The sequence below is a fragment of the Oncorhynchus masou genome, unplaced genomic scaffold (assembly GCF_036934945.1).
Source record: "Oncorhynchus masou masou isolate Uvic2021 unplaced genomic scaffold, UVic_Omas_1.1 unplaced_scaffold_873, whole genome shotgun sequence".
Classification (NCBI taxonomy): domain Eukaryota; kingdom Metazoa; phylum Chordata; class Actinopteri; order Salmoniformes; family Salmonidae; genus Oncorhynchus; species Oncorhynchus masou.
The window spans coordinates 1-25,000 of NW_027015192.1; the positions used below are offsets into that span (position 1 = coordinate 1).

General features: G+C 48.2%; 1 protein-coding gene across 1 annotated transcript in view; it reads left to right on the forward strand.

Annotated features, from left to right (window-relative positions):
* Positions 1-9,512: 9,512 nt before the first annotated feature.
* Positions 9,513-25,000, forward strand: part of LOC135537931 (dachshund homolog 1-like) — a 105,958-nt gene continuing 90,470 nt past the window's right edge. Inside the window, exon 1 of the mRNA XM_064963943.1 lies at positions 9,513-10,255. Within this exon, the coding sequence (XP_064820015.1) occupies positions 9,705-10,255 (551 nt within the window). The 5' untranslated portion in view covers positions 9,513-9,704. The remainder of the gene's footprint in view (positions 10,256-25,000) is intronic.

Below are 25,000 nucleotides of genomic sequence, written 5' to 3' on the forward strand. Positions count from 1 at the left end.
CACACTATCATTGGCTGGTTCCCCCCCAGAAGCCTGAAGTGATAATGCACTGTGCGTGGTTTCTTCATCCAGACTAGCGCTCTCCTAAGCACCTCTGACAGCATAAGACCCTCCTCAGACGCGGAGCGGAGGTTTCTGTGTCAGCAGTTATGTCTGAGCCTCAGGAGATAGAGAGGCAGCACCGACAGAGGCTTTGAATGGCAGGCTTTGTGTTCAGTGTCCTCTGGCCCCAGTGTGTTTCATCTCCCTGTTTCATCTGGATACTCTGTTCATCTTCTTCTCTGGCCCTTTGTAAAAGCACCAGATGTCTTATCGTGTTGTCTTCGTATTTGTGAAATGAGTCATCTTACTTATAGCTACTGAGATCAGGGGTGTCAAAGATCAGCACAACTCAACATGCTTATCCTTGCAAATCCACACCTCTCTCTTTTGTGCTTATTGAATGGTGTATCTGTGTTTAGGCTCGTTCATGTCATTCATTTCACTGTAAATTGAATGTATACTTACATCAGTGACATTCAGTGCATTTCGTGAGGTTATAGTCTGATGACATGACCGATCGTGTGGAACATTAGATGCTTTAATTAACGACATTGTGTTGTGTATTTTCAACAGGCAGCACTAGCTCTGACAGTCCCACTAATTGCTCTGCAGATGAATGATTATTTCTGCCCTAATGCATCTGTTGCCTTTAATATGACTGCTGGAAAGATTTCATTAGTGTTTCGCCATGGCAACAAAGATGTACCTACACTCGTTGCTATAGTACTCCTGTGGTGACTGTACATTAGGCGACCCCCCTTGAAGAAAAACAATAGGACTTTCAACATCGTCACCTTACGTGAAAACCCGCTATTCCTTTACCTTTCTATAAGATTAAATGTTAAACTCAGCAAAAAAAAAGAAACGTCCCTTTTTCAGGACCCTGTCTTTCAAAGATGATTAGTAAAAATCCAAATAACTTCACAGATCTTCATTGTAAAGGGTTTAAAACTCTGTTTACCATTCTTGTTCAATGAACCATAAACAATTAATGAACATGCATCTGTGGAACGGTCATTAAGACACTAACAGCTTAAAGACGGTAGGCAATTAAGGTCCCAGTTACTGAAAACTTAGGACACTAAAGAGGCCTTTCTACTGACTCTGAAAAACACCAAAAGAAAGATGCCCAGGGTCCCTGCTCATCTGCGTGAACGTGCCTTAGGCATGCTGCAAGGAGGCATGAGGACTGCAGATGTGGCCAGGGCAATGAATTGCAATGTCCTTAATGTGAGACGCCTAAGACAGCTCTACAGAGAGACCGGATGGACAGCTGATTGTCCTCGCAGTGGCAGACCACGTGTAACATCACCTGCACAGGATCGGTGCATCTGAACATCACACTTCCGGGACAGGTACAGGATGGCAACAACAACTGCCCGCGTTACACCAGGAACGCACAATTCCTCCATCAGTGCTCAGACTGTCCGCAATAGGCTGAGAGAGGCTGGACTGAGGGCTTGTAGGCCTGTTGTAAGGCAGGTCCTCACCAGACATCACCGGCAACAACGTCACCTATAGGCACAACCCCACCGTCGCTGGACCAGACAGGACTGGCAAAAAGTGCTCTTCACTGATGAGTCACGGTTTTGTCTCACCAGGGGTGATGGTCGGATTCGCGTTTATCGTTGAAGGAATGAGCGTTACACAGAGGCCCGTACTCTGGATCGGGATCGATTTGGAGGGGTCGTGTCCGTCATGGTCTGGGGCGGTGTGTCACAGCATCATCGAACTGAGCTTGTTGTCATTGCAGGCAATCTCAACACTCGTTACGCGCGTTACAGGGAAGACATCCTTCTCCCTCATGTGGTACCCTTCCTGCAGGCTCATCCTGACATGACCCTCCAGCATGACAATGCCACCAGCCATTCTGCTCGTTCTGTGCGTGATTTCTGCAAGACAGGAATGTCAGTGTTCTGCCATGGCCAGCGAAGAGCCCGGATCTCAATCCCATTGAGCACCTCTGGGACCTGTTGGATCAGAGGGTGAGGGCTAGGGCCATTCCCCCCAGAAATGTCCTGGAACTTGCAGGTGCCTTGGTGGAAGAGTGGGGTAACATCTCACAGCAAGAACTGGCAAATCTGGTGCAGTCCATGAGGAGGAGATGCACTGCAGTACTTAATGCAGCTGGTGGCCACACCAGATACTGACTGTTACTTTTGATTTTGACCCCCCCCTTTGTTCAGGGACACATTATTCCATTTATGTTAGTCACATGTCTGTGGAACTTGTTCAGTTTATGTCTCAGGTGTTGAATCTTGTTATGTTCATACAAATATTTACACATGTTAAGTTTGCTGAAAATAAACGCAGAGGGCGTTTCTTTTTTTGCTGAGTTTATGTTTCTGCCTTTTGTACTTTCAATACCCAGTAGGTTGATCCATGTGTCCAGTGGTTATCTGAGGAGCCTCGTCTAGATCAAGATGAACATCCAGCGTTCTTTTCAGGGACTGTCTTTGTTTAACGTTGACCAATACAAATACTAATGTATAACAGTGTAAACTCTCCTGCTTGTTTAATTCCTTTAAAATTCACAACTAGGATATTGGATAATAAACAATTAAGAGCATCATTAAAGCTCATTAAAGAAGAGAATGGATTGATTGCGATTAGAATATGTTTAACAACTTCCCAACGTCTTTAAGTGACTTTGTTGTTTTTTGGACAGGTTCCAATACGATTAGGTTTGATCTATAATGAGGTATTTCTCTATCTACTTAGATGCTTAACATATAGCGCCTCTATTATTCTTGCATTCGTTCATTCATTAATGAATTGCGTTCATTAGAGTGTTGTTAATTGAATAAGGATCCATGAGGCCAGTGATCAGTGATAGCTGCAACCTTCACAGAGGCCCGACGGGAAAATCCCTTGTGTCTCTACACTTATAATGAAATATCCTTTATCAAATTAGAATTTTGTGTGTTCAACTATGTAATGATGGATATGATTATATATATTATATTCCCCTTGATTAGATTATTGGGACGACTCATTGACGCAGTGAATTGCACTCTAGGATCCTGTGTTCAACAGGTGGACAACATCTGCTCTCAATCAGTGGCTGTTGCATATTGTTTGGTTCATAAATGTATTCTCCATAATCACCTCTAGTCGTCAACAATTTATGTTAATTCAATCTTCCACAATGAGATTGACTTTATACTTTTTCAATAACTCTTCATCTCTTTATGTGGCGATTCTGTTGACCTTCTCATACTTCATTTCAACTGTATTACCAGTTTGCTCCTGTCTTACTCTGACCAGTGAGCTGCTTCTTCACCAGGAACATCTACAATCTACTAATTACACCTACCTTTGCCTCTCTGTCAGTTGACTTGATGTGTCCACTCTTAGAAGAAAGGGTTCCAAAAGGGTTCTGAGGCTGTTCCCATAGGAGAACCTTTTTTGGTTCCTGGTAGAACCCTTTTTTGGTTCCAGGTAGAACCCTTTTTTTGGTTCCAGGTAGAACCCTTTTTTTGTTTCCTGGTAGAACCCTTTTTTTGGTTCCAGGTAGAACCCTTTTTTTGGTTCCAGGTAGAACCTTTTGGGTTTCATGTAGCACCTCTGTGGAAAGGGTTCTACCTGAAACACAGAGGGTTCTTCAAAGGGTTCTGCAATGGGGACAGCTGAAGAATCCTTTTTAGCTTCCAGATAGCACCTTTTTTTTTCTCAAGAGTGTTGGCTATTTTTCTCACTCACTCAACACAGTTTTTTTCCAGTTGGATGCACAAGGTCAAATTGAGTCAACTCAACTAAGAAAACAAGTATGCTGCTTTCGACACAGAAATGAGGCGAGATCAAGTGTATCTGGCTCATTACTCTCTCTTCTTCTCCTTCAACCTGTTCTGTGTCACTGGCACCGTTTCGTTACCTCCTCACCTCAAACTCTAACTAAATCAATCCCCATCATCACCACATCAGCTCTCTCTCCTCTCTTTCTCTCCCTCCCCCCTCTCTCTCTCCTCTCTCCCTCCCTCCCCCCTCTCTCTCTCTCTCTCTCTCTCCTCTCCCTCTTCTCTCTTCTCTCTCTCTCCTCCCTCCCTCCCTCCCTCCCCCTCTCTCTTCTCTCTCCCTTCTCCCTCCCCCTCTCCCTCCCTCCCCTCTCTCTTCTCTCTCTCTCGCTCTCTCTCTCTCCCTCTCCCTCCCCCTCTCTCTCCTCTCCCTCCCTCCCTCCCTCCCTCCCTCTCTCTCTCGCTCTTCTCCCTCCCCCCTCTCTCTCCCTCCTCTCTCTCCCCTCCTCTCTCCCTCTCTCTCGCATTCTTTCTTTCTCTTCTCTTCTCTGTCTCTTCTCTCCCTCTCTCTCTCTCTTCTCTCTCCTCTCCCCTCCCCTCTCTTCTCTCTGTCTCTCCCCCCTCTTCTTCTCTCTGTCTCTCCCCCTCTCTCTCTCTCCCCTCTCTCTCTCCATCTCCACACCTACATGAGTCTGAACTGTGACTATACATCCGGTACTAAAGCTTCATCTGGTCCTATTAACCCAGGGATCTAACCTCACGGACATGTTCAGACTGGTCTGCTACAGGGAGAGAAAACAACACATCCGTTCTACTGGGTCGTGTTGTGACAGGGGTCTTCATGATGATTTATGGTGTGCCGTTAGGCCTGATAACTGACGCTGGGGCTCCACACTTGTTTCAATTAGCACCACTGAAGGTCACGTTGCCGCGGACTACAGCTCATTTCCATACGCATAATCAATTTCCATTATCATGGATGACACGGGAGCATTCTGGAACTCTGTGTTGATTTGGGTCCTAATGGCTGATTCAGCTTCTGACGGAAAGGCTTGTCTGTTAGGATTATGGCTGAGAGTGGTTGGGACAGATTTCTAAATCTCTCTCTCTTTATCTCTGTCTCTCTCTCTTTACTCTCTCTCTCTCTTTATCTTGGTCTCTCTCTCTCTTTATCTCTCTCTGTCTCTCTCTTTACTCTCTCTCTCTCTTTATCTCTGTCTCTGTTTCTCTCTTTACTCTCTCTCTCTCTCTGTCTCTCTCTTTACTCTCTCTCTCTCTCTTTATCTTGGTCTCTCTCTCTCTCTTTATCTCTGTCTCTCTCTTTACTCTCTCTCTCTCTCTCTCTTTATCTCTGTCTCTCTCTCTCTCTTTACTCTCTCTCTTTATCTCTGTCTCTGTCTCTCTTTACTCTCTCTCTCTCTTTATCTTGGTCTCTGTCTCTTCACTCTCTCTCTCTCTTTATCTTGGTCTCTCTTAACTCTCTCTCTCTTGTTATCTCTGTCTCTGTTTCTCTCTTTACTCTCTCTCTCTTTATCTCTGTCTCTCTCTTTACTCTCTCTCTCTCTTTATCTCTGTCTCTCTCTTGACTATCTCTCTCTTTATCTCTGTCTCTCTCTTTACTCTCTCTCTCTCTTTATCTCTGTCTCTGTCTCTCTTTATCTCTTTATCTCTGTCTCTCTCTTTACTCTCTCTCTCTCTTTATCTCTGTCTCTCTCTTTACTCTCTCTCTCTCTCTTTATCTCTGTCTCTCTCTTTACTCTCTCTGTCTCTTTATCTCTGTCTCTGTCTCTCTCTTTACTCTCTCTCTTTATCTTGGTCTCTGTCTCTTCACTCTCTCTCTCTCTTTATCTTGGTCTCTCTCTCTTTATCTCTGTCTCTCTCTTTACTCTCTCTCTCTCTTTATCTCTGTCTCTCTCTTTACTCTCTCTCTCTCTCTCTCTTTATCTCTGTCTCTCTCTTTACTCTCTCTCTCTATTTCTCTTGCTCTTCCTCAACCACTGACCCGAGGCCTCTTGATAGAGATGAAGCGTTAAATATGTTGTTATTTACTTAATGAGAATGGATAGAGTGGTATTTATGCCTCATCAGTCTGATGTGGTTGTCCTGAGTATCTACCCCTGCAGGGTAGAGTGGTACAGACAGCACACTGACTACCAGACACAGGATGTCACCACCATAGACACATCATTATCTATTACACAAGTAGAATGGGAATGTCAGTTCTACTCATTATATTTCTATGGTCACTACACCATTCTTCTGCAGCGACAGAGAGCCCTCACACAGTGGCCTTCAGCTTTTCAAATATGTTTTGGGTAGAATTTGGCGCCCTATTTGAGGTTTATTACTGGCTGGATGGTGCTCATTTGACATTGAAGTTCACTTCTGATATTATGTGTGTAAATCAATTTGCTGCTATAAACCGGCGACTGGGCCGTATCTGGCCCGTGGGCCGCAGGTTTCAGACCCGTGGCATAGACTTTTTCCTCTAATAGGTGACAATTCCCCCTCTCCATGTCTTTTAGTGAGTCCTGACATTTAAAATGTCTATTTGCTGGTAAAAAGCCATCTCAGCAGGAGATAGAGCAGGAGTTTCCAAAGACAAAAGTGAAGTTCTCTCTCTTCTCTCCTGGGAGATGCTGAAAGCTAAGCATAATTAAGCAAATTTGATTAGAATCAAGCTTGACTTCTTCAGTTGACTTTTAATGAATGCAAATCGGGCATCTACATCCCTAAGATTAATTCCAGCCAATTAAAAAACACAAGAGGCTTATTCAAAAGAGGGATGGGGAAGCAGAAAAAAAAGAGTGAAAAGACCTTTAAGCTGAATAAAGAGACGTTTCTCTCCACCTCCTCTTCATAACACGCTCTCTTGAGGTTTTCTTCTCTCCCTCTGTGACTTAGATCATGATCAACGTGATGCTCCGTTAAAACACTGTGCATTCCTATAAAGACGAGGAGGTGCATTGAAAAGCTCCCATATCCACATTGTTCACTTTAATTTACAGATAAGGTGCATATTCAGTGTTTTCTTTTGTGTTGTTTTTTTGTGTGTAATTTGTGTAATTGAGCAGATGCTCGTATCCAGAGCGACTTACAGTTTGTGCATTGTTGTGCATTCATCTAAAGGTAACTAAGTGAGACAACCGCATGTCACTAATCACGTTTCCATCCATCCATTTCATGCGAATGAATTTCCTGACGCATGGAAAAAGTCACGAGCAGGCTGATGGAAACATGAAATGCCGGTACAATTTCATAAATGCCGAAAGACAATTTGTTCGTTCGACATGGTGGGATCTTTTTGTGTCGCTAAAAGTCATTATGCGAGAAATAGCGGTTCAAACGCATTTATGCGCAAATATTGATATAATAACTATCATATCGAAGATAACTTGGAGTCACGCGATGACATGTTGTGTGTTTCTCCCACCACGACTCGGGAAGGCATGCAGTTTATTAGGCTACAGATGAAATAAGTTATGATGAACTTCGCAGGGTGGTGAAAGTGGTGATGAGCTTGATGCTCCTTTACAATAAATATCGAGGGTCTGATTCTGGTGACATGACGGTCGATGCTTGGCTGCTTTGACAAATAAAAATAATATCGCTCTTAAACATAATAATCTCATAATGTAGGTAGCCTACCCGCACTCTATCAGCTGTTGGCTAGAGCGCATGCGCCAATACCAACGTGGGAACATTTTGTTATAGTCCTATAGGCTAACTACCCGCACTCTACCAGCTGTTGGCTAGAGCGCATGCGCTAATACCAACGTGGGAACATTTTGTTATAGTCCTATAGGCTAACTACCCGCACTCTACCAGCTGTTGGCTAGAGCGCATGCGCCAATACCAACGTGGGAACATTTTGTTATAGTCCTATAGGCTAACTACCCGCACTCTATCTACCAGCTGTTGGCTAGAGCGCATGCGCCAATACCAACGTGGGAACATTTTTTTATAGTCCTATAGGCTAACTACCCGCACTCTATCTACCAGCTGTTGGCTAGAGCGCATGCGCCAATACCAACGTGGGAACATTTTTTTATAGTCCTATAGGCTAACTGACTCTATCTACCAGCTGTTGGCTAGAGCGCATGCGCCAATACCAACGTGGGAACATTTTTTTATAGTCCTATAGGCTAACTACCCGCACTCTATCTACCAGCTGTTGGCTAGAGCGCATGCGCCAATACCAACGTGGGAACATTTTTTTATAGTCCTATAGGCTAACGCAACAGTTTTTGTGACAACACCATCAGTCGTGATGAAAATGCGATGGAACCCCATTTAACTATGTTTCATTCGGCATATAGGAATTTAACGGCAGAATACATTTTGAATTGCACGTACACAACCGTTCAAAAGTTTGGGATCACTTAGAAATGTCCTTGTTTTTCTCCATTTTGTCCATTAAAATAATATAAAATTGATCAGAAATACAGTGTAGACATTGTTAATGTTGTAAATGACTATTTTAGATGGAAACGGCAGATTTTAAATGAATATCTACATAGGCGTACAGAGGCCCATTATCAACAACCATCACTCCTGTGTTCCAGTGGCACGTTGTGTTAGCTAATCCAAGTTTATAATTTTAAAAGGCTAACTGATCATTAGAAAACCCTTTTGCAATTATGTTAGCACAGCTGAAAACTGTTGTTCTGATTAAAGAAGCAATAAAACTGGCCTTCTTTAGACTAGTTGCGTATCTGGAGTGTCAGCATTTGTGGGTTCGAGTACAGGCTCAAAATGGCCAGAAACAAAGAACTTTCTTCTGAAACTCATCAGTCTATTCTTGTTCTGAGAAATGAAGGCTATTGCATGCGAGAAATTGCCAAGAAACTGAAGATCTCATACAATGCTGTGTACTACTCCCTTCACAGAACAGCGCAAACTGGCCCTAACCAGAAAAGAAAGAGGATCCGGTGCACAACTGAGCAAGAGGACAAGTACATTAGAGTGTCTAGTTTGAGAAACAGACCCCTCAACAGTGAAGAGAGGACTCCGGGATGCTGGCCTTCTATGTAGATATTCCATCAAAAAAATCTGCCGTTTCCAGCTACAATAGTCATTTACAACATTAACAATGTCTACACTGTATTTCTGATCAATTTGATGTTATTTTAATAGACAAAAACTGTGCTTTTCTTTGAAAAACAAGGACATTTCTAAGTGACCCCAAACCTTTGAATGGTAGTGTACGTCATCACGCACAGTTTTCTACCTGTGTGCAGAGAAGAGAGTCTCCAAACCTCAGTCTTCATCAGCATTAGCAGGGAACGGTCAAGGGTATGCATTCGAGGGGTTGTGGAGGCTCAGTCCCCAATGTGGTGTGTGACAGGAAGATGGGGTGGGGGCTTGAGGAGGGTCAGAGGTTAAAGTCAGGGTCCTCTTGTCTGTCCCTCTTCTCCCCCTAGAGGGCCCTTGGGGGGGGGGGGGAGTTATTAATTCTAAACAGTGGGCAGGTTCCACACTCTGAATAGTCAACATCCTACAGTTGAAATTCAGTGGCGAGGTATAGCGTTATCCCCGGAGCTTGTGCTGCTTATACAAATTATTCATCAAGGTGTTCAGTTTCTATTCCAGTTTTATTCTAGCCTAATGGACCGCATGTTCTGAACACGGTCAACAGATGCGTGTGATGTCTTTCTAAGAATATTTAGAGGCTCCTCCTCTTTTTCTGGATGTGACAGTATCATCTCGTCCGCGAGCTCCTCACTCTAGCTCTATTCTGTCATCGGTAACCTGACTCACGGACCCTTTATCCCGCTCACTGCATCTCCGACATTTCTCAGTTAAAAAAAAAAACTACCGACGAGCTCTCAACTCTTTGATTTCTGTTTCTCTCGCGACACTTTTTTTAGACTACACTTGACTTTCGAGACTTTCAGCTTGTTTTTTTTTTAAATACAGATTTGGATCATGGCCTCTCCGGCTGCTCTCATGCCCTCGGTTCCTCTCGTCCAACCTCCTCCGATACAGACTTCACCGGCGACCAACTCTCCGCCACCAGCAACCACGTCCTCATCCCCTTCACCGTCTGTCGCGCCCACCGGACTGAACCCTTTCAGCGCGGACCTCTTACCAGTACCTGTCGGTAGCCCTGGCGCACCGGTCGACGTCCTGCCCTGTAAACCGGTGTATTCTACCCCGTCGCCGGTTGAGAACACTCCGCAAAACAACGAGGTTAAAATGGTCGAGGTCAGAGGCGCCAAGCTCGCCTCTTTCACGGTAAAAGACAACGAGCTAATCTGCCTCCCGCAGGCGTTCGACCTGTTTCTGAAACACTTGGTCGGCGGACTGCACACGGTCTATACCAAGCTGAAGCGGCTCCAGATCACACCGGTGGTCTGTAACGTGGAACAGGTCCGCATCCTCCGGGGCCTCGGAGCTATCCAACCGGGAGTGAACCGATGTAAACTCATCTCCAGGAGAGACTTCGAGACGCTGTACAACGACTGTACCAACGCCAGGTGAGTTGGTTTCCATGGTGCCCTCATCTATCTCTGATGTCTTCATAAAGAGTTGAAGCGACCGAACAACGCAACATTGTTGAAATAATGGCACCTTTTCCAATCTTTTAAAAGTGTTTCAGTGGCTAAAACTGAGTCTCTGCAATTATGTGTAGGTGTGCTTTAATGGGGGATTTTGCGGCGGGCACACACACACGACCTCTCTCTCTCTCCCCCATCTCTTTGCATTTAACACTGTTAGTTACTCTGAGAAATTGATTCTTCACAGAAATTAATTAATTTTCATTTGGCCCAAAGCGGCCGTTTAAATCAGGGAGCTGCTGACTGGCGATGTTTCTCTCTCGTCGTTTTCTGCGTGTAGTGTAACTACCTTCTCGTATCAGTGAGTTGTAGCCCGGAGGATGAGCTCATCACTGGAGACATACACCTCGAGATGTCTATTTCTCTATATTTATGATTTAATTATGTAAATAGGCTGGTCTCTGTAACTCTCTGTGTGACCTGCTGTTTGGCTCATTAGCACTGAGATGACAGAGTCAGCGTCTCAAACGGCACCCTATTTCTTATGTAGTGCACTACTTTTGACCAAAGCTCTGTGGGCCATCGTCAAAAGTAGTGCACTTACATAGGGGGACAGGGTGTCATTTGGGACAAACCTATTTCTTATGTAGTGCACTACTTTTGACCAAAGCTCTGTGGGCCATCGTCAAAAGTAGTGCACTTACATAGGGGGACAGGGTGTCATTTGGGACAAACACTGAACACATTCTTGACCCAGGAAATTAAAAAGTTAACATCAGAAAGAGTGTGATTTATTTCATTATGCCTTAGTCAGTTGTTCAGTGCAATTTGAGAGTGAAAATGCTGTTGGGGAAGGACTTGGTTGAGCCTCGTTCCTCTCCAGCTTTCTACAGGTTAGAGACCTAGTTCTTGTTAAAAGACTACTTTTGACATTTATTCATTTACTCATATGAACCATCCAGTCTTACATGTCTCGGACCAGGTTTGTTCCACAGCAGCCTTTCCAGCAACTATGTGTGACTCACCAGTGACGCCACTCTGAGTCAAAAGCCTTTCGTTTTGGCTTCACTCAGACCTCAGTCATACTGCACAGTTACACACCAATGAGAAGCGGTTGAGATCACAGGCGTTTATGTTCATGTCAGTAACTTAGAATAGTACTAGTTCCCGGACAGAGAGCCTTTGTTTAGCGAGGCAATCTGATCTTCTTGTCTCTCACACAAAGACAAGGTTCCATTGAGTTACAGCAAAAGCACATCACAACACGTCCAGAGCAAATCCTGTTTCCCACTCAGAATGATATGTCTCCAGTTTAAAGACAGTTTATCTTTGAGATATAGATGTTAGTGATTCATCTCTTCCTGTATGTGTGGATCTTGTTCATCTCTTCCTGTATGTATGGATCTTGTTCATCTCTTCCTGTATGTGTGGATCTTGTTCATCTCTTCCTGTATGTGTGGATCTTGTTCATCTCTTCCTGTATGTGTGGATCTTGTTCATCTCTTCCTGTATGTGTGGATCTTGTTCATCTCTTCCTGTATGTGTGGATCTTGTTCATCTCGTCCTGTATGTGTGGATCGTGCTCATCTCTTCCTGTATGTGTGGATCGTGCTCATCTCTCGCCTGTATGTGTGGATCTTGTTCATCTCTCGCCTGTATGTATGGATCTTGTTCATCTCTTCCTGTATGTATGGATCTTGTTCATCTCTCGCCTGTATGTATGGATCTTGTTCATCTCTTCCTGTATGTATGGATCTTGTTCATCTCTCGCCTGTATGTATGGATCTTGTTCATCTCTTCCCGTATGTATGGATCTTGTTCATCTCTTCCTGTACGTATGGATCTTGTTCATCTCTCGCCTGTATGTATGGATCTTGTTCATCTCTTCCTGTATGTGTGGATCTTGTTCATCTCTTCCTGTATGTATGGATCTTGTTCATCTCTTCCTGAATGGATCTTGTTCATCTGTAGTGATAATAATCTAGAACAGATGTTACAGTAAACCCTATAGTTTAACATCACTGTCAGGAGAGAGAATAGAGGGAGAGAGAGAATAGAGGGAGAGAGAGAATAGAGGGAGAGAGAGAATAGAGGGAGAGAGAGAATAGAGGGAGAGAGAGAATAGAGGGAGAGAGAGAATAGAGGGAGAGAGAGGGAGAGAGAGAATAGAGGGAGAGAGAGAATAGAGGGAGAGAGAGAAGAGAGGGAGAGAGAGAAGAGAGGGAGAATAGAGGGAGAGAGAGAATAGAGGGAGAGAGAGACACCTTTGACTCTGGTTCTTTTCATGTCTTTAGAGAGGGTCCTCTCATCTGACAGTGTGATTAAACTCTCCTGCACACACACACATACTCTCTCATGTTTGTGTTGTGAAGGGTAAGGACAGAGATCATATGTGCGTGTTAGGGCCAGTGATGATAGCCAGGGACATTATTACTGTGCTGCTAGAAAAAGCCATCTGCCATCTCTCTGGGGGGTGTGGTCTCTCTGATCCTCTCTGATGGCTTAATACACAATAACAGCAGTGTAATGTGATATCTGTACTGCATACACACACACACACACACACACACACACACACACACACACACACACACACACACACTGTCTTCATGTCCTCTCCACTCTTGACCCCTGGAATGTCGGTGATGGAAGGTGATCTGGTATCAGTTAAAAGGATTCCTGGGAACACAGGAGTCTGTGCCTCTCCCTGTCCCAGCCTGGTTTAAACACTACACATGGGAACACAGGAGTCTGTGCCTCTCCCTGTCCCAGCCTGGTTTAAACACTACACATGGGAACACAGGAGTCTGTGCCTCTCCCTGTCCCAGCCTGGTTTAAACACTACACATGGGAACACAGGAGTCTGTGCCTCTCCCTGTCCCAGCCTGGTTTAAACACTACACATGGGAACACAGGAGTCTGTGCCTCTCCCTGTCCCAGCCTGGTTTAAACACTACACATGGGAACACAGGAGTCTGTGCCTCTCCCTGTCCCAGCCTGGTTTAAACACTACACATGGGAACACAGGAGTCTGTGCCTCTCCCTGTCCCAGCCTGGTTTAAACACTACACATGGGAACACAGGAGTCTGTGCCTCTCCCTATCCCAGCCTGGTTTAAACACTACACATGGGAACACAGGAGTCTGTGCCTCTCCCTGTCCCAGCCTGGTTTAAACACTACACATGGGAACACAGGAGTCTGTCCCAGCCTGGCACTCTCCCTGTCCCAGCCTGGTTTAAACACTACACATGGGAACACAGGAGTCTGTGCCTCTCCCTGTCCCAGCCTGGTTTAAACACTACACATGGGAACACAGGAGTCTGTGCCTCTCCCTGTCCCAGCCTGGTTTAAACACTACACATGGGAACACAGGAGTCTGTGCCTCTCCCTGTCCCAGCCTGGTTTAAACACTACACATGGGAACACAGGAGTCTGTGCCTCTCCCTGTCCCAGCCTGGTTTAAACACTACACATGGGAACACAGGAGTCTGTGCCTCTCCCTGTCCCAGCCTGGTTTAAACACTACACATGGGAACACAGGAGTCTGTGCCTCTCCCTGTCCCAGCCTGGTTTAAACACTACACATGGGAACACAGGAGTCTGTGCCTCTCCCTGTCCCAGCCTGGTTTAAACACTACACATGGGAACACAGGAGTCTGTGCCTCTCCCTGTCCCAGCCTGGTTTAAACAAACACATGGGAACACAGGATCCCAGCCTGGTTTAAACACACATGGGGAGTCTGTGCCTCTCCCTGTCCCAGCCTGGTTTAAACACTACACATGGGAACACAGGAGTCTGTGCCTCTCCCTGTCCCAGCCTGGTTTAAACACTACACATGGGAACACAGGAGTCTGTGCCTCTCCCTGTCCCAGCCTGGTTTAAACACTACACATGGGAACACAGGAGTCTGTGCCTCTCCCTATCCCAGCCTGGTTTAAACACTACACATGGGAACACAGGAGTCTGTGCCTCTCCCTGTCCCAGCCTGGTTTAAACACTACACATGGGAACACAGGAGTCTGTGCCTCTCCCTATCCCAGCCTGGTTTAAACACTACACATGGGAACACAGGAGTCTGTGCCTCTCCCTGTCCCAGCCTGGTTTAAACACTACACATGGGAACACAGGAGTCTGTGCCTCTCCCTGTCCCAGCCTGGTTTAAACACTACACATGGGAACACAGGAGTCTGTGCCTCTCCCTATCCCAGCCTGGTTTAAACACTAGACATGGGAACACAGGAGTGTGTGGAGGAGGGAGAGGGAGAGAGAGAAGGGGGGAGAGAGAGAGAGAAAGGGAAGAAGAGAGGGAGAGAGAGAGAGAGGGAGAGAGAGAGCGAGAGAGAAAGGGGGAGAGAGAGAGTGAGAAGGGGGAGAGAGAGAGAGAAAGGGAAGAAGAGAGGGAGAGAGAGAGAGAGGGAGAGAGAGAGCGAGAAAGGGGGAGAGAGAGAGTGAGAAGGGGGGAGAGAGAGAGAGAAAGGGAAGAAGAGAGGGAGGAGAGAGAGAGAGAGAGAGAGAGAGAGGGAGAGAGAGAGTGAGAGAGAGGGAAAGGGAAGAAGAGAGAGAGAGAGAGAAAGAGGGAAGAAGAGAGAGAGGGTGAGAGTGAGAGAGAGAGGGAAATGGAAAGGGGGAGGAGCAGTACTCCATCCTCACCTTGTCTTGTCTTGTATTGTCATTACATCATTATTCAGGCAGGCTGCTCCATGTCCCTGCTGCCTGCACTGTCATTCATTACACGGCTTTGGCCCTCAGACAGACAGACATATCATCCACAGCTGGGAATACCGTGTGTGTGTGTGTGTGTGTGTGTGTGTGTGTGTGTGTGTGTGTGTGTGTGTGTGTGTGTGTGTGTGAGAGAGGGATGGGGGTGATAAAATAGATATGACAAGAGATCAGCATCACATGGACTTTTCCTCTTTTTCCTAAAACACACTACTACCCTCTCTGCTGGGGAGCCAGTCAGTCATTCAGTTAGCCAGTCACCCAGTTAGCCAGTCTTCCAGTCAGTCAGTCAGCCAGTCACCCAGTCAGCCAGTTAGCCAGTCACCCAGTTAGCCAGTCACCCAGTTAGCCAGTCTTCCAGTTAGCCAGTCACCCAGTTAGCCAGTCACCCAGTTAGCCAGTTAGCCAGTCTTCCAGTCAGCCAGTCACCCAGTTAGCCAGTCACCCAGTTAGCCAGTCACCCAGTCAGCCAGTCACCCAGTCAGCCAGTCAGCCAGTCAGCCAGTTAGCCAGTCACCCAGTTAGCCAGTTACCCAGTCAGCCAGTCAGCCAGTCTTCCAGTCACCCAGTTAGCCAGTCAGCCAGTCACCCAGTCAGCCAGTCACCCAGTTAGCCAGTCAGCCAGTCACCCAGTCAGCCAGTTAGCCAGTCAGCCAGTCACCCAGTCAGCCAGTTACCCAGTTAGCCAGTCACCCAGTCTTCCAGTCACCCAGTCTTCCAGTCACCCAGTCACCCAGTCAGCCAGTCACCCAGTCACCCAGTCAGCCAGTTAGCCAGTCACCCAGTCTTCCAGTCACCCAGTCAGCCAGTCACCCAGTCACCCAGTCTTCCAGTCACCCAGTCAGCCAGTCACCCAGTCAGCCAGTCTTCCAGTTAGCCAGTTACCCAGTCAGCCAGTTACCCAGTTAGCCAGTCACCCAGTTAGCCAGTTACCCAGTCACCCAGTTACCCAGTCAGCCAGTCACCCAGTTAGCCAGTCACCCAGTTAGCCAGTTAGCCAGTCACCCAGTCAGCCATCCCCACCCTCCCCACAGTAGCTTTGTACTGTACAGTCAGGGTTACTTGACAGAGTAGTTGTTCCACTGTTTTGACTGTAACACGTCCCTGTCTTTCATGACCTGTTTTCAAAGTGAGACTGGATGGGCTGGTGGTTTCCAGGGAGGGTTGAGTGTGTTCCTGTGTGTCTGTGTGTGTGTGTGTGTGTCTGCTTTGTCTCTTCCACTAAGCTCCAGCTGCTGTGTCCTCCTGTTAGCGTTTCATGTTTCAGGTAACACACACTCACACACACACACACACACACGTACACACACACACACACACACACACACACACACACACGTACACACACACACACACACACATTTCTGCGTACAGTATTCCTCAGTATGTTATTCTCAGCCGGTGGCCTCAATAAGATGTATGTGTATTAACCTGATTAGGCTGGTTCAGTGGAGTGGACAGAACAGTGGAGTGGACAGAACAGTGGAGTGGACAGAACAGTGGAGTGGAGAGAACAGTGGAGTGGACAGAACAGTGTTGAGATGTGGAGTGGACAGAACAGTGGAGTGGACAGAACAGTGGAGTGGACAGAACAGTGGAGTGGACAGAACAGTGGAGTGGACAGAACAGTGGAGTGGACAGAACAGTGGAGTGGACCGACAGTGGAGTGGACAGACAGTGGAGTGGACAGAACAGTGGAGTGGACAGAACAGTGGAGTGGACAGAATAGTGGAGTGGACAGAACAGTGGAGTGGACAGAACAGTGGAGTGGACAGAATAGTGGAGTGGACAGAACAGTGGAGTGGACAGAACAGTGGAGTGGACAGAACAGTGGAGTGGACAGAATAGTGGAGTGGACAGAACAGTGGAGTGGACAGAACAGTGGAGTGGACAGAACAGTGGAGTGGACAGAACAGTGGAGTGGACAGAATAGTGGAGTGGACAGAACAGTGGAGTGGACAGAACAGTGGAGTGGACAGAATAGTGGAGTGGACAGAATAGTGGAGTGGACAGAATAGTGGAGTGGACAGAACAGAACAGTGGAGTGGACAGAACAGTGGAGTGGACAGAACAGTGGAGTGGACAGAATAGTGGAGTGGACAGAATAGTGGAGTGGACAGAACAGTGGAGTGGACAGAACAGTGGAGTGGACAGAACAGTGGAGTGGACAGAATAGTGGAGTGGACAGAACAGTGGAGTGGACAGAACAGTGGAGTGGACAGAACAGTGGAGTGGACCGAACAGTGGAGTGGACAGAACAGTGGAGTGGACAGAATAGTGGAGTGGACAGAACAGTGGAGTGGACAGAACAGTGGAGTGGACAGAACAGTGGAGTGGACCGAACAGTGGAGTGGACAGAACAGTGGAGTGGACAGAACAGTGGAGTGGACAGAACAGTGGAGTGGACAGAACAGTGGAGTGGACAGAACAGTGGAGTGGACAGAACAGTGGAGTGGACAGAATAGTGGAGTGGACAGAACAGTGGAGTGGACCGAACAGTGGAGTGGACAGAACAGTGGAGTGGACAGAACAGTGGAGTGGACAGAACAGTGGAGTGGACAGAATAGTGGAGTGGACAGAACAGTGGAGTGGACAGAACAGTGGAGTGGACAGAATAGTGGAGTGGACAGAACAGTGGAGTGGACAGAACAGTGGAGTGGACAGAACAGTGGAGTGGACCGAACAGTGGAGTGGACAGAACAGTGGAGTGGACAGAACAGTGGAGTGGACAGAACAGTGGAGTGGACAGAACAGTGGAGTGGACAGAACAGTGGAGTGGACAGAATAGTGGAGTGGACAGAACAGTGGAGTGGACCGAACAGTGGAGTGGACAGAACAGTGGAGTGGACAGAACAGTGGAGTGGACAGAATAGTGGAGTGGACAGAACAGTGGAGTGGACAGAACAGTGGAGTGGACCGAACAGTGGAGTGGACCGAACAGTGGAGTGGACAGAACAGTGGAGTGGACAGAACAGTGGAGTGGACAGAACAGTGGAGTGGACAGAACAGTGGAGTGGACAGAATAGTGGAGTGGACAGAACAGTGGAGTGGACAGAACAGTGGAGTGGACAGAATAGTGGAGTGGACAGAACAGTGGAGTGGACAGAATAGTGGAGTGGACAGAATAGTGGAGTGGACAGAATAGTGGAGTGGACAGAATAGTGGAGTGGACAGAATAGTGGAGTGGACCGAACAGTGGAGTGGACCGAACAGTGGAGTGGACAGAATAGTGGAGTGGACAGAATAGTGGAGTGGACAGAACAGTGGAGTGGACAGAACAGTGGAGTGGACAGAATAGTGGAGTGGACAGAATAGTGGAGTGGACCGAACAGTGGAGTGGACAGAATAGTGGAGTGGACAGAATAGTGGAGTGGACAGAATAGTGGAGTGGACAGAATAGTGGAGTGGACCGAACAGTGGAGTGGACCGAACAGTGGAGTGGACCGAACAGTGGAGTGGACAGAACAGTGGAGTGGACAGAATAGTGGAGTGGACAGAATAGTGGAGTGGACAGAACAGTGGAGTGGACAGAACAGTGTTGAGATGTGGAGTGGACAGAACAGTGGAGTGGACAGAACAGTGGAGTGGACAGAACAGTGGAGTGGACCGAACAGTGGAGTGGACCGAACAGTGGAGTGGACCGAACAGTGGAGTGGACAGAATAGTGGAGTGGACAGAATAGTGGAGTGGACCGAACAGTGGAGTGGACAGAATAGTGGAGTGGACAGAATAGTGGAGTGGACAGAATAGTGGAGTGGACAGAATAGTGGAGTGGACCGAACAGTGGAGTGGACCGAACAGTGGAGTGGACCGAACAGTGGAGTGGACAGAATAGTGGAGTGGACAGAATAGTGGAGTGGACAGAATAGTGGAGTGGACAGAACAGTGGAGTGGACAGAACAGTGTTGAGATGTGGAGTGGACAGAACAGTGGAGTGGACAGAACAGTGGAGTGGACAGAACAGTGGAGTGGACCGAACAGTGGAGTGGACCGAACAGTGGAGTGGACCGAACAGTGGAGTGGACAGAACAGTGGAGTGGACAGAATAGTGGAGTGGACAGAACAGTGGAGTGGACCGAACAGTGGAGTGGACAGAATAGTGGAGTGGACAGAATAGTGGAGTGGACAGAATAGTGGAGTGGACCGAACAGTGGAGTGGACCGAACAGTGGAGTGGACCGAACAGTGGAGTGGACAGAACAGTGGAGTGGACAGAATAGTGGAGTGGACAGAATAGTGGAGTGGACAGAACAGTGGAGTGGACAGAACAGTGTTGAGATGTGGAGTGGACAGAACAGTGGAGTGGACAGAACAGTGGAGTGGACCGAACAGTGGAGTGGACAGAACAGTGTTGAGATGTGGAGTGGACAGAACAGTGGAGTGGACAGAACAGTGGAGTGGACAGAACAGTGGAGTGGACAGAACAGTGGAGTGGACAGAACAGTGTTGAGATGTGGAGTGGACAGAACAGTGGAGTGGACAGAACAGTGGAGTGGACAGAACAGTGGAGTGGACAGAACAGTGGAGTGGACAGAACAGTGGAGTGGACAGAACAGTGGAGTGGACAGAACAGTGGAGTGGACAGAACAGTGGAGTGGACAGAATAGTGGAGTGGACAGAACAGTGGAGTGGACCGAACAGTGGAGTGGACAGAACAGTGGAGTGGACAGAACAGTGGAGTGGACAGAACAGTGGAGTGGACAGAATAGTGGAGTGGACAGAACAGTGGAGTGGACAGAACAGTGGAGTGGACCGAACAGTGGAGTGGACAGAACAGTGGAGTGGACAGAACAGTGGAGTGGACAGAACAGTGGAGTGGACAGAACAGTGGAGTGGACAGAACAGTGGAGTGGACAGAACAGTGGAGTGGACAGAACAGTGGAGTGGACAGAACAGTGGAGTGGACAGAATAGTGGAGTGGACAGAACAGTGGAGTGGACAGAACAGTGGAGTGGACAGAATAGTGGAGTGGACAGAACAGTGGAGTGGACAGAATAGTGGAGTGGACAGAATAGTGGAGTGGACAGAATAGTGGAGTGGACAGAATAGTGGAGTGGACCGAACAGTGGAGTGGACCGAACAGTGGAGTGGACCGAACAGTGGAGTGGACAGAATAGTGGAGTGGACAGAATAGTGGAGTGGACAGAACAGTGGAGTGGACAGAACAGTGGAGTGGACAGAATAGTGGAGTGGACAGAATAGTGGAGTGGACCGAACAGTGGAGTGGACCGAATAGTGGAGTGGACAGAATAGTGGAGTGGACAGAATAGTGGAGTGGACAGAATAGTGGAGTGGACCGAACAGTGGAGTGGACCGAACAGTGGAGTGGACCGAACAGTGGAGTGGACAGAACAGTGGAGTGGACAGAATAGTGGAGTGGACAGAATAGTGGAGTGGACAGAATAGTGGAGTGGACAGAACAGTGGAGTGGACAGAACAGTGTTGAGATGTGGAGTGGACAGAACAGTGGAGTGGACAGAACAGTGGAGTGGACAGAATAGTGGAGTGGACCGAACAGTGGAGTGGACCGAACAGTGGAGTGGACCGAACAGTGGAGTGGACAGAACAGTGGAGTGGACAGAATAGTGGAGTGGACAGAACAGTGGAGTGGACCGAACAGTGGAGTGGACAGAATAGTGGAGTGGACAGAATAGTGGAGTGGACAGAATAGTGGAGTGGACCGAACAGTGGAGTGGACCGAACAGTGGAGTGGACCGAACAGTGGAGTGGACAGAACAGTGGAGTGGACAGAATAGTGGAGTGGACAGAATAGTGGAGTGGACAGAACAGTGGAGTGGACAGAACAGTGTTGAGATGTGGAGTGGACAGAACAGTGGAGTGGACAGAACAGTGGAGTGGACCGAACAGTGGAGTGGACCGAACAGTGGAGTGGACCGAACAGTGGAGTGGACAGAACAGTGGAGTGGACAGAATAGTGGAGTGGACAGAACAGTGGAGTGGACCGAACAGTGGAGTGGACAGAATAGTGGAGTGGACAGAATAGTGGAGTGGACAGAATAGTGGAGTGGACCGAACAGTGGAGTGGACCGAACAGTGGAGTGGACCGAACAGTGGAGTGGACAGAACAGTGGAGTGGACAGAATAGTGGAGTGGACAGAATAGTGGAGTGGACAGAACAGTGGAGTGGACAGAACAGTGTTGAGATGTGGAGTGGACAGAACAGTGGAGTGGACAGAACAGTGGAGTGGACCGAACAGTGGAGTGGACAGAACAGTGTTGAGATGTGGAGTGGACAGAACAGTGGAGTGGACAGAACAGTGGAGTGGACAGAACAGTGGAGTGGACAGAACAGTGGAGTGGACAGAACAGTGTTGAGATGTGGAGTGGACAGAACAGTGGAGTGGACAGAACAGTGGAGTGGACAGAACAGTGGAGTGGACCGAACAGTGGAGTGGACCGAATAGTGGAGTGGACCGAATAGTGGAGTGGACCGAATAGTGGAGTGGACCGAATAGTGGAGTGGACCGAATAGTGGAGTGGACCGAATAGTGGAGTGGACAGAATAGTGGAGTGGACAGAATAGTGGAGTGGACAGAATAGTGGAGTGGACAGAATAGTGGAGTGGACAGAATAGTGGAGTGGACAGAATAGTGGAGTGGACAGAACAGTGGAGTGGACAGAACAGTGTTGAGATGTGGAGTGGACAGAACAGTGGAGTGGACAGAACAGTGGAGTGGACAGAACAGTGGAGTGGACAGAACAGTGGAGTGGACAGAACAGTGTTGAGATGTGGAGTGGACAGAACAGTGGAGTGGACAGAACAGTGGAGTGGACAGAACAGTGTTGAGATGTGGAGTGGACAGAACAGTGGAGTGGACAGAACAGTGGAGTGGACAGAACAGTGGAGTGGACAGAACAGTGGAGTGGATAGAACAGTGTTGAGATGTGGAGTGGACAGAACAGTGGAGTGGACAGAATAGTGGAGTGGACAGAATAGTGGAGTGGACAGAATAGTGGAGTGGACAGAATAGTGGAGTGGACAGAATAGTGGAGTGGACAGAATAGTGGAGTGGACAGAATAGTGGAGTGGACAGAACAGTGGAGTGGACAGAACAGTGTTGAGATGTGGAGTGGACAGAACAGAACAGTGGAGTGGACAGAACAGTGGAGTGGACAGGACAGTGGAGTGGACAGAACAGTGGAGTGGACAGAATAGTGGAGTGGACAGAATAGTGGAGTGGACAGAACAGAACAGTGGAGTGGACAGAACAGTGGAGTGGACAGAACAGTGGAGTGGACAGAATAGTGGAGTGGACAGAATAGTGGAGTGGACAGAATAGTGGAGTGGACAGAATAGTGGAGTGGACAGAATAGTGGAGTGGACAGAACAGTGGAGTGGACAGAACAGTGTTGAGATGTGGAGTGGACAGAACAGAACAGTGTAGTGGACAGAACAGTGGAGTGGACAGAACAGTGGAGTGGACAGAACAGTGTTGAGATGTGGAGTGGACAGAACAGTGACGTGGACAGAACAGTGGAGTGGACAGAATGGTGGAGTGGATAGAAGTGTGGAGTGGACTGAGCAGTGAAGTGGACAGAACAGTGGAGTGGACAGAACAGTGGAGTGGACAGAACAGTGTTGAGATGTGGAGTGGACAGAACGGTGGAGTGGACAGAACGGTGGAGTGGACAGAACAGTGGAGTGGACAGAACAGTGGAGTGGACAGAACAGTGTTGAGATGTGAAGTGGACAGAACAGAGCAGTGGAGTGGACAGAACAGTGTTGAGATGTGAAGTGGACAGAACAGAGCAGTGGAGTGGACAGAACAGTGTAGTGGACAGAGCAGTGGAGTGGACAGAACAGTGGAGTGGACAGAACAGTGTGTCTTTTAAATGCTGTAAATTAAGTCAATTGAGTCATGAGAGAGAGAGAGAGAGAGAGAGAGAGTGTGTTTGTGAGAGGGGGGGGCATGGTGTGTGACCTCTTGTCTCAGACTTTAATTAAAATCTCACCCAGACGTCCTCTTCCACGCCATGGCTCAGATTCCCACAGCTCTGTTCATACACACACACACACACACACACACACACACACACACACACACACACACACACACACACACACACACACACACACACACACACACACACACACACACACACACAGACACAGACACAGACACACACACACACATTCCCGGTGCATCCTGCAGCTCACCACATGTCCTTCCACCTTTCTCTCTCCTCTCTCTGCTTGATGACTTTTCCATGAAAGGCCTTTTCATTAATCCACCTCAGGGAACCTCAGCTCTCTGTCTCCACTTCACAGAGCACACACACACACACACACACACACACACACACACACACACACACACACACACACACACACACACACACACACACACATATATATACATACATACATACATACATACATACATACATACATACATACATACATACATACATACGCACACTCACAGTTACACACACACACACATGTTTGTAGAAATACAACTGAGGCCTGGTGTTGTGTCCGGACGGCCAGCAAAACCCCATCAGGTCAGCGTACGTGGTTTGAATGTAATAAGATAGAATAGAAGTTGTTTTTAAAGTGGACTATTTGTTATTATTACCTGTGTTTGTGTGACATAATTAGTAGTTATTTCTAGAGCTGGGTGGTTCCTCTCCTCATGAACCTCTAACTGTGAAGGCTAATTACCAGCTTTTATAATGCTGCAATTAAGACGGAGCCTGCCTGCTGCCTGCTGCCTGCTCTGCCTGCTGCCTGGTCTGCCTGCTGCCTGCTCTGCCTGGTCTGCCTGCTGCCTGCTCTGTCTGCTCTGCCTGCTGCCTGGTCTGCCTGCTGCCTGCTCTGCCTGGTCTGCCTGCTGCCTGCTCTGTCTGCTCTGCCTGCTGCCTGCTCTGCCTGCTGCCTGCTCTGCCTGCTGCCTGGTCTGCCTGCTGCCTGCTCTGCCTGGTCTGCCTGCTGCCTGCTCTGCCTGCTCTGCCTGCTGCCTGGTCTGCCTGCTGCCTGCTCTGCCTGGTCTGCCTGCTGCCTGCTCTGTCTGCTCTGCCTGCTGCCTGGTCTGCCTGCTGCCTGCTCTGCCTGGTCTGCCTGCTGCCTGCTGCCTGCTGCCTGCTCTGCCTGCTGCCTGCTGCCTGCTGCCTGCTCTGTCTGCTCTGCCTGCTGCCTGCTGCCTGCTCTGCCTGCTGCCTGCTCTGCCTGCTCTGTCTGCTCTGCCTGCTGCCTGCTGCCTGCTCTGCCTGCTGCCTGCTCTGCCTGCTGCCTGCTCTGCCTGCTCTGCCTGCTGCCTGCTCTGCCTGCTGCCTGCTCTGCCTGCTGCCTGCTCTGCCTGCTCTGCCTGCTGCCTGCTCTGCCTGCTGCCTGCTCTGTCTGCTCTGCCTGCTGCCTGCTCTGCCTGCTGCCTGCTCTGCCTGCTGCCTGCTCTGCCTGCTCTGCCTGCTGCCTGCTCTGCCTGCTGCCTGCTCTGCCTGCTGCCTGCTGCCTGCTCTGCCTGCTGCCTGCTCTGCCTGCTGCCTGCTGCCTGCTCTGCCTGCTGCCTGCTCTGCCTGCTCTGCCTGCTGCCTGCTCTGCCTGCTGCCTGCTGCCTGCTCTGGGAGACTCCTGATGACCGTTTCATGTGCTTTAATCATATAGCGGATATGAGCACAATTAAAGGCACACTCCTTAAGTGGTCAGTCAACGTGGGCTTGTTTAAATTGTAGTTTCTTCCTTGTCTTTCACTGTGCTGTTGCTCTTTATGGGACTAGGCCTGGCTAGGTTGTGTTACTGTAAAAGGATTTAGGGGACTAGGGCTAGGCTGTCCAGGTTGTGTTACTGTAAATCTCTCTAGGGGACTAAGGCTGGCTAGGTTGTTACTGTAAAGTTATTTAGTGGACTAGGGCTAGGCTGGCCAGGTTGTGTTACTGTAAAGTTATTTAGCGACTAGGGCTAGGCCGTGTTACTGTAAAGTTATCTAGCGACTAGGACTAGGCTGGCTAGGCCGTGTTACTGTAAAGTTATTTAGCGACTAGGG